The sequence below is a fragment of the Malaclemys terrapin genome, chromosome 17 (genome assembly GCF_027887155.1).
Source record: "Malaclemys terrapin pileata isolate rMalTer1 chromosome 17, rMalTer1.hap1, whole genome shotgun sequence".
NCBI lineage: Eukaryota > Metazoa > Chordata > Testudines > Emydidae > Malaclemys > Malaclemys terrapin.
Genome location: NC_071521.1, coordinates 12,729,596 through 12,738,943, shown reverse-complemented (window position 1 = coordinate 12,738,943; position 9,348 = coordinate 12,729,596). Strand labels below are relative to the sequence as shown.

Genomic DNA, 9,348 nt, shown 5'->3' with positions numbered 1-9,348 from the left:
GATTCTGATTGCCAGCGACTCGGAGCACGGACAATGTCTGCCTCTTGATCCTGTACAACACTGAGCTTTCTGATCAATCTGCAGTAGTTGGACCTGTGTCTGGATTTCCAGCCCTCCTACAGTTTAGAGATGTCTGTCTGGTTCTCTTCCCTCATCCCTCCCTTAATAAAGAGAGGGGCCATCTGCAAAATGATGGGCCAGAGCTGGGTTTAGGTTTGGGGGGTATTTAGAATTGGGGGTTTGGTTTATTATAGGCAGAACTGGTAGTGGCATCTATAGTTCAGATTACTTTACACTTTCCATTTTACGATAGTTTTCGCTCACTTATAGCCATGACAAACTTCAACTATTTAAGCTGAAACTTTCATTGTGGGGTGTCTGCCATAGGCTGAATATTTTGGGAAAGTTTCAGCAAAAATGGCCAAGCCATTTCTGAGAATGAGATTAGGGAAAAAATACCTTGTTTTGCCCCTGTCCAAAATTATTTGGCAAGGATCCTATGTAAACAATACTACATTTTCCTGTAATGAAAGGCTGTAGTGTAATGCAGATGTGCAAGCAGGCAGAACCCGAATTCTGGCATTTATTACTTTTGGGTGTTTGACTTTGAAATAGGGTGACCATATTTCTGAAAATAAAAACAGGACAGCCTAGGGCTTGCCCGAGCCACCCCCTCCACCACACACAGAGCTCACCAGAAACACCCTCCCCACGCCGCTGCAGCTGGGGCTGAATGCCCGAGCCCTGTGCCACCTGCAGCTGGAGCTGACCTCCTGAGCTCTGCTCCACCTTGGGGGTCAGTTCTGAAGGCAGTGCTGCCCGCCAGTAACAAATTTCTCTGCTGCTGCTGGCGGGCAGTGTTGCTTTCAGCTGATCCCTGGGCAGCAGCCACTGCTCTCCGCTCTGCCTTACAGCTGGGACAAACGCCCAGTTTTGGCAAAAAAGTAGGGACATCTGGGACAGAGCTGAAAAAGGGGACTGTCCCGGCCAAAACGGGACGTATGGTCACCCTGCTTTGAAACCTTTTTAGTCTTTGAATGTAGCTTTTTTCGGCATAGCAGAGAAGAGGCCACCCGTGAAAATGGGGATCCGGAGCTGGGTTTGGATTCTGGCGTGCCACGACCCCAGATTTCAGAGACTCTGGAGTATGAAGTGGGGCGGCTCTGGTTCTGAAGCACACACATCCTGATTTTGGGTGGGGGCCCAGATCTGGATCTGCCTTACATCCCATCCCACAGTAACCCAGTTCAGAGGCAGGTGGGGGAGTCCCCTAGCTACTGACTGACTCGTGTTCCACAGGGCTATCTATTTCACTGAGGCCTGAGATTAAGCCCCCAAAGGTTCCTAGTTGACACGAGTGCCCCACACAAATATGGCCGCTTGAGTATATGTGTGGAATCCGGAGCGCCCCGCACAAACATGGCCCCCGAGGTACTTTTGAGTGCCCCGTGCAAATATGTCCGCCCGAGGAGCTCTATGGTGGATGACGTGCCCGGCACAAATATGGCCGCCCGACAGTTCAGTTGTGCTAAGAGGTGAAAGGTGAAAGGTGATAACGGCGGGGGCTTGGTTCCAGGAAGATGGCAGAGAGCGAGCGGCAGACAGGTAGGGGGGAAGCTCTGCAGGGGTGTTTGGGGGTGGTAGCGTGATGCCCTACATGGGAGGGGGGTGGCACTGGGCAGGGGTTCTGCGCCCTATGGTGAGGGCCGGGGTCTTGTGTGGTGCCCAGAGGCGGGGGGAGGCTAGGTGATGCCCTCTATGGGGGCAGGGGGGTCTCTGTGCCCCATGGTGTGTGTGGGGAAGGCTGGGTGATGCTTTCTATGGGGGCAGGGGTCCTGTTCCCCATACCGTGTGTGTGGAAGTCTGAGTGATGCCCTCTATTGGGGCAGGTGGTCTCCGTGCACCAAAATGGGGGGAAGAGCTGGGCTCCTCAAGAGTCCATGTACCCTGGGGTGGAAGGGTGAGTGGCAGGATACTGTAATGTAGGGTTCTCTGCCCCTTGGTAGGGATGGGATCTTGCTGTACTCTTTGGGGGACTGTTCCTGTGCTTGGAGCCTGGTGGTGTGGGGGAGCAGGCTGTGATGCCCCTCTTTGAGATTGTTATTCTGATGGCCCATACTGGAAGCCCCAGAGAGACTGATGCTAGCTATGGGGGTGGGGGTGTTACCATCCCCCTGGCTCACAGGTGAAGTCTTGGATGGGGAGGAGTATCTGTTAGGAGGGTTACTATGGGGATAGTAGTCAGAGGTGGCTGTGCTTTGTGGGGGCTGCAGAGGGGATGTGGGGGAATGGTGGTTCACTGAAGTTGTCGTTGGCACCTTGGACCTTCTACCTGACTGTCACTGGCTGTATCTTGGGCTGCTGCTATTCTGGGGATAGACCACTGGCCCAAAGCAACCCTTTTGCCGCTGATGTTATTAATGTGTATGGGTACTCCTCAGCCAAGTGTCTCTTTCTCCCCTATATTAAACATCTCCTGGTGCAGGCCATTTCAGAATCTAGGCTAGTGGTTAGAGCAGAGGATTGTGAGTCAGGATATCGGGTTTCTACTTCAGGTCTGGGAAAATTACTTAGCATCTAGAAGCCTCAGTTTCCTATCTGTAAAATGGGGATAATACCTGCCTTCTCTCAGAAGTTAAGTATATGTGGAAAATACTTTGAGATCCTTAGAGATTATGTGCTATAGAAGTGAAAAGGATCCAAAGAGAATTTGGAGCAAATGTACAGAGGTGATTCAAATGTAGTAGTGTTTTTTGTTTTGAAATTCAGGTGGGATTTGTTTGTCCCCCATATCTGACAATTGGAAGGGAATTAACAATGTTACTAGTGTCACTTGTGGATGAAGCTGTTGTTCAATTAATTCTTAAAATAATCAAATACAAGAAACAAATGCAGAGCTGAGATCCAGCAGCTCTCTGGTTTTTGACTGAAGGGCCAAGGTATTCTGTTACCTGAGATGCCTTCTCTGAGCTGGATTAGATCCAGGTGGATAAATGGCGTTTTCCAGGTGCGGAAAGGATTGGGCAAGTCTCCATTGTCAAGGTCAGTTCTTACCACAAAATACCCTCTTCTCCTCCCCAGAGCACAGTTCCTTGGCTCTTGCCTAGAAACAAATTGTTGTGTATATATATTACAGTAGCCCCTTTTGTGCTAGGTGCTATACAACACCTGGTAAGAGACAGTCTTTACCCCAGAGAACTTGCTTTCTAAATAGACAAGGGGTGTGTGGGGGAAGAAGCACAGAGAGATGAAGTGAGTTGCTCAACAGTGGTAGAACTGGGATCATAGCTCAAGCCTTCTGAGTCCCAATCTAGTGTCTTACCTTCAGGCCATCCTGTCCTCCTCCGTCCTGTTACAGGGGATCAATCTTTTTGCTAGTCAAAGTTTTCACATCTTCCTTTATCAGTGCACTGAGGGTTTATTGAACTTGCTGTTTATTGTCTTTGATTTGTAAAGCATTATTTAAAAACAACTTGCAATAATGTGACATTACTTAGTTGTGAGTTTGTTAAGCTGCAGCTTTTCTGAATACAGATAAAATTCCACCTTTATATCTGAGGCTCTCAAAGTACTTTACAAACATCTGTTAACTAACCCTCAATGGTATTGTATTGTAGAAGGGGAAATTAAGGGACAGGGAGGTTAAATGACATTCCTGAAGCAGCACAGTGAGGCTGTGGCAGAGCTTGCAATGGAATGCAGGAGTTTTGACTCCTAGTCGTCTGCTGTGATTCTAGACAGTGCTACCTTGCTGGAGAAAAGGGAAGAGCTGGTGAACACTTCTGGGCAGTATTAACTGTGCAAGTGATTTATAAACATTTTTCTTTTAGGCAGTTCAACTTTTGTTGGAAAATGATGTTTAGAATTTGCCATTAGTGCTAAGAATGATTATTTAAGTGTTCTCTGGGTGCTTGGTGCTGGACAAAAGGTTTGAAATGTTCTAGGGTTGAAAGCATTAATTAGGTGACTATGATATAGCTCATAATTTCATGCTAAATACCCTCTTGGTTGTCTGATTCACTGTTGTTTGCTGTATTACATCTTGATTCTAAGTTTGCTAATGGCAATGTGATGCAAATATGGCTTTAACCTTGTGGCAATGTTTCCAACTCTGCAGTGTCCTCGCGTGGGACTGCAGGCTGAGACTAGAACCAGTTGTTCACCTTGGACTGCAGAGGAATTAGGAAAGGAGTGACCCATATGTCAGGGTTTATTTCCTTTTTGTGAAAGCTCATGGGCAAGAGGGTTCCTGGCTAATTGTGTACCTGGGTGGGGGAGCAGGAATGTTGCTGATGTTCTGCATTAATTATTTGCATTTCTATTGAGCCTGTCATCCCAGGATCTCAAAGTGCTTTATAAAGAACCTCAGTTCGTACTTCTCAGCATCACCCTAAAGCCAACCTAGGGACACTAGTTCAGTACCGAGAGAAGAGTGCCACCTACTGAATCACTGATGCTTTGTGTTCACTGCAAAAAGAGGATGCATTTTTACATGGAGATGGCTCCCAATGTAAAACCACACCTTTTGCAGTGAAGACCTAGCCTAATGCTATGATTACCATGACGCCTACAAAACATTGGATGATGATTAGTCTGGTGGTGTACTGAGACCACTGCCTATCATGCTGACCAATATTGTCTCATTGTTCACTTATACTCCCGCGCCTCCCCCCCGCCCCCTCTGTTGTCTCTTGCTTTATACTGATATTGTAAGTTCTTTGGGGCTGGACAGGTCTTTTTGTTCTGTGATTGTACAGTGCCTAGCACAGTGGGATCCTGGGCCACGGCTAGGTCTCCTAGGTGCTATGGTAATACAATTGAGAAATAATAATGCTATTTTCTGCAGTGTCCTGGGATTTCTTGAGGCTCAGCCGTCAGGGTACTGAGCAGGCCTGACACTGCTTAGCATGTGAGACCTGATAGGATCAGAGCACGAGGGTGAGAACAGGTCATAGAATTCAATACCTTTTGGTCCAGAAAAATGAACATTGCCGTCTAAGAAGTGGCTGGGATTAAACGGGGAGTCTTTAATATCTGGCTATGTTTGACCTCTCTCTCTTCTTTGTCTTCCAGGCTCTCCTGAGGAGGCAACACCTCCCCTCTGCCAGAGTTTCATGATCCCCAAAAAGGAAATACATATGGTACCCGACATGGCCAAGTGGAAACGCTCTCAGGTATGGAACTGGGTCCAGGGACAGTCTGTTAGTGCCTGATGTGTCCCTGGGGCAGCATTTGCATGGAAAAGGCCAAGCCTGGTTTGGGCCTAGCTAATGGACTGAATGGGGTTGGGTCGAGCTATGTGGAATAATTCTTTTTAAAAGCAAAAGAGCAGCATGGCTAATGCCATGTGAATTGTCATAAAGTTCGTTTTCCCCCGGTAACCTTTAATGACAACAATAGGGGGCTTTTGGATACTGGCAGCTCTTGCTTGGGGAGTAATTTTGTGATGGCAGGTAGGTCTTGTCTATGTTGACACCAGTGTATCCTGTAGTTCATCACCAGTGGCAGCTGTAGGGTAGACAGAGCTCAGGTGTTTTTGCCAACGTGTAGGATTAGACAACACAGCGGTAAAATGCTTGAGCCGTGACTACGCTCTGACTCCTGCTACCACTGCTGGTGAACCATTTTTCCTCTACAGAAGTGTTGAAGGGATGAGAGCCTGGACAAGGAGGAGAGAGATCCCTCTGTGAGCTCTGATTAACACACAGGCATAGTCTATGCTGCAAGGAGATTCATACCCCTCATGATCATGTTTAAACATGTTGCTAGCAGAGTTCTAGGCATGTTACCGTTGCAGACAGGGTATAGTCTGAGAAACGTGATTGTGACTCTGATCTCACTGGGACCATGGTATTAAACCCTGTCTACAGATGGTAGCAATTGTGACGTGAAAAATATTCTGTCAGGTTCTGGTAAATAAGAAGTGTAAGATCCTATTTATGCTGCGGCTAAAACAAAATCAGGGGACCTGGTTACAACATGGTTAGAAGTTGCAGTGCTATAGCTTTGGCCAGTGTAGGGATTTAGTCCAGTTATGGAGAAAGAAGTCACCAAGTACTCAGGATTTAATCCTAACCGTATTGTAATGGGTGCCTTTACTCAGGGCTAGTGTAGGCAGAGCCCAAAGTGCCATGGTGAGTGGGCTAAAACTATTAGATCTATCCTCCCATAAGTGTTACCCATTCCTGCATAGAGTCTAGGCTAGAAAGTGACTTTATGAGAATGACTATAACTGTCTTGATATCTCTATCCTGGCTCTTCAAACCATGCTAGAACCTAGTTTACCCCCGCAGTGATTGCACTGAAGTTTGAGATAGTTTCAAATATAGTTTTTCCTCTAGTGTTGATCGGGCCTGTGATGATAGCCCTGTCCACAGTAAAGAAGTATCCATGCAAAACGTGTCTTTGGGCCAGCCATGATAAAGCATGTTGTTTCCTTTTCTGTATGACCCTCCACGTTTTAACCAAGTTCAGAAACAAAATGTTAAGTGTGATCACCAAACATAACATAGCTTTCCGTCCACAGGTATGTTTACGATCCATCCTGTCATGGTATAATATGATCCCTGATATGGTAGTTCTTAGACTTGAGGTGGCTGTCAGTCTAGGTACTAACCCAAGAAACTGAGAGAAGTTGGCCCTTCCTAATGTTGGTGTTGGAAAAGGGAGTTGACGAAGATATGGTAGTTCTTCTGGCGTACAAGGGACCTTAGCAAAGGTTTTACTACTAGCACAATTGCAGTTGTTACATTGCAATACATCGAGACAACTTCAGGCTCTCTGTGCACTTGACTTTTCCCAGTGTTATATCCGTCTTGCTGTGTGTGTGAACTTGCGACAGTTGGCCTCTTGGTCAGCCCAGCTCTCTTTGGACTAGTTTGAGGCCATCCCCTTTGTCAGCAATACTGGTTTGTTGAGACTTTAACCTCTCATCTAACTGGGCTGAGTGATGTAATGAGTTTGACAATTCTGAGCAGCTCTTGAACTTGATACCCACAAGCAATGTGGTCTCTGCTCCAGCACATTGTGGCCAACACCCTTCTCACCAGTCTAGTGTTTTTTTTGTAAACTTTTGTGAAAGAGCCAGGAGAAGAGATCATTTTAAATGGTTAATAAAACCAAGAACACCAGTCCCGCATAGAGGGCCTGTAGTGGCACTGGGGTGGCTGTTTTTAATGTGGTCTGATTAGCTTGATGCAGAAGAAAGGGCTGCGAAGGTAAAGCACGTAGTTCCTGAGGTAAATGTTTTGGATTGAACCCCAGGAACTGTCACGATCTGTGTTGTGTCTGGGGTCCAAACTTGCTGTTGAGGGGTGGGGACAGCAGGGTGGGAATAGCTCTTACATGGGGACCAAGCTATGATGCCACCAACGGGTCTTAAATGATAACAAGGTCTTCACGAAGGCCTGTGGCTGAAGCTTCCTTTGTCCCCTTGCCTGGGCTTTAAGTCTTATTTCTGCCCAGGGCTTCTGTGGCAGGAAGTCATGGGGGGGAGAGGGGTTGCAGGTGACAATGAGCTCGCCCAGATATTTGAAAGTGTCTTCCCCAAAAAAGAAAAAAGCCATTCACTACTTCCAGGGCTTTGTGGCACTTTTACCTTCGCCACTGTGTTTCCTGAGCAGTCTGACTCTATTCTGTATGCGGCGCTTCACAAGCAGGGGGGCTGAAAGAAGAGAGAGAAAGGTATGTGCTTGGGGCAACTTTCAGCCACTTCTCCTAATTGTGGGTAGCGTGAAAGAAGGCCTGGCGCAGAGAGCAGGAGAAGTAGATAAAGGGAGAGGTTTGGGAGAAGGGATATGGAGTAGGAAGAAACAAGTAGTGATGTAGACAGGGCCGAGATTGTGCAAAGCCTGGACATGAGGAGCTTGAACGTGGCATGGTAAGAGACAGGAACCTGGCAAGGGGATTCAAGGAGGAGGGTCATGGTTTGGGCTGTTTGTACAGAGAGCTTGGTCAGTGTGATGTCACCACCGAGGGCTCAAAGTGCACTTAGTGCTGTTCCAGGAGTTCTCATCAGTCTAGGGGTCCCCAAGGACAAGGCAGTAGCAGCAGGACAAGCCGTGTCCTGGGCTATCCCAAGAAACTGATGCTGTGGGTTGGGCATCGTCCCTTCGGTTTGCTCTAGCTTCTCACACTGGCGTTGCTTGCCTCCAAAGTAACTGTCAGTGCTCAGCTAACACCCCTTCTACTTGTGTTTGTTTGCAGGCATATGCAGACTACATAGGCTTCATCCTCACCCTGAATGAAGGTGTCAAGGGCAAGAAGCTGACCTGTGAATACAAAGTATCTGAGGTGGGAAAAGGCCCCAGCCCTGTTATTTCCAATCTTGCTTTTGCTGGTTTGCCTTCCACAGCAGGACTCAGGGCTGCGATGGCTGCTTTCCTGGTGCCCCACAGAGAATAAAGTGGAGCCAGACTGTATCTGTTTCCCTCATTAACAGTGGTAGAGCAGCCTGTGGGGACTACAAGTACCAGCATGCAATGCTTCATCTGGTAAAACTTGTAATTGAGCAAACTGATAGGAAGCTGGGGTGTTTAGGGGCTCGGGGTGAAGAAGAAGAGGGGCCCTGTTCTGTCCATACCCACTACGCTATTGCTGCCTGCTCTCAACCAGAAAACAAGAAGCCATCTTATTTAATGGCTATAGTGGAGGATTGGGAGTCTTGGGTTCTCTTCCCACTGACTTGCTGTGTGACCTTGGGCAAGTAAGTCTCTTAACCTCTCTGTACCTCAGTGTCCCCATCTCTCAAATGGAGTTATTAGTAGTGACCTCCCAGTGAGGGCTGTGAGGTTTTAATCATTCATGTTTACTCTGACCTGAAAGATGCTACAGATGGGCAAAATATTGCTCCCCCTTTGCCCTCGTTCTTTGGGTTTCTTGTGTCTTCACCCCTTAGGGGATAGTTAGATTCTTCAGACTGTAACAGGTTGCCTTTCCTGCGCTGTTGTCTGGGCAGCAGTTACAGCTGCTCCTGCCCCTTGGTGTGAAGCCTGTCATAGTCTCTAATCTCTATTGTTTGAACAAGGGGTGTGGTGCAGAGAGGTTTACCCTGAATCCTTCCATGCAGCTAGCCTTGCCCTGCTGTGCCTGAACTCTGGGTGAGCCCTGCTGGGCCCTATCTTGAGTACCATTGGCTCCTGTGAGCTCGGGGCAGATTTTTGGCTGGGTCCAGACTGTCTAATGCTGCACTTTGTGTTCTTTTAATCTGATTTATTAGATGTGAGCAGAACACAGACTGGGCAGGGGAAGGAAGAGAGGAGCTTGGACTGAGGTGCCCTAAGCACTAGTTCAGAGGTGTTCAGCAGGCCCTTAGGGGATGGTAGGGCATTAGTGACCTGGTTTCCCTGG

The 9,348-nt window shown here is 47.7% G+C and overlaps 1 protein-coding gene across 1 annotated transcript in view; it reads left to right on the top strand.

Moving 5' to 3' along the window:
- Window positions 1-1,535: 1,535 nt before the first annotated feature.
- PTPA (protein phosphatase 2 phosphatase activator) overlaps window positions 1,536-9,348 on the top strand; it is a 41,316-nt gene continuing 33,503 nt past the window's right edge. The window contains exons 1-3 of the mRNA XM_054007209.1: window positions 1,536-1,605; window positions 5,074-5,174; window positions 8,206-8,292. Of these exons, the coding sequence (XP_053863184.1) occupies window positions 1,581-1,605; window positions 5,074-5,174; window positions 8,206-8,292 (213 nt within the window). The 5' untranslated portion in view covers window positions 1,536-1,580. The remainder of the gene's footprint in view (window positions 1,606-5,073; window positions 5,175-8,205; window positions 8,293-9,348) is intronic.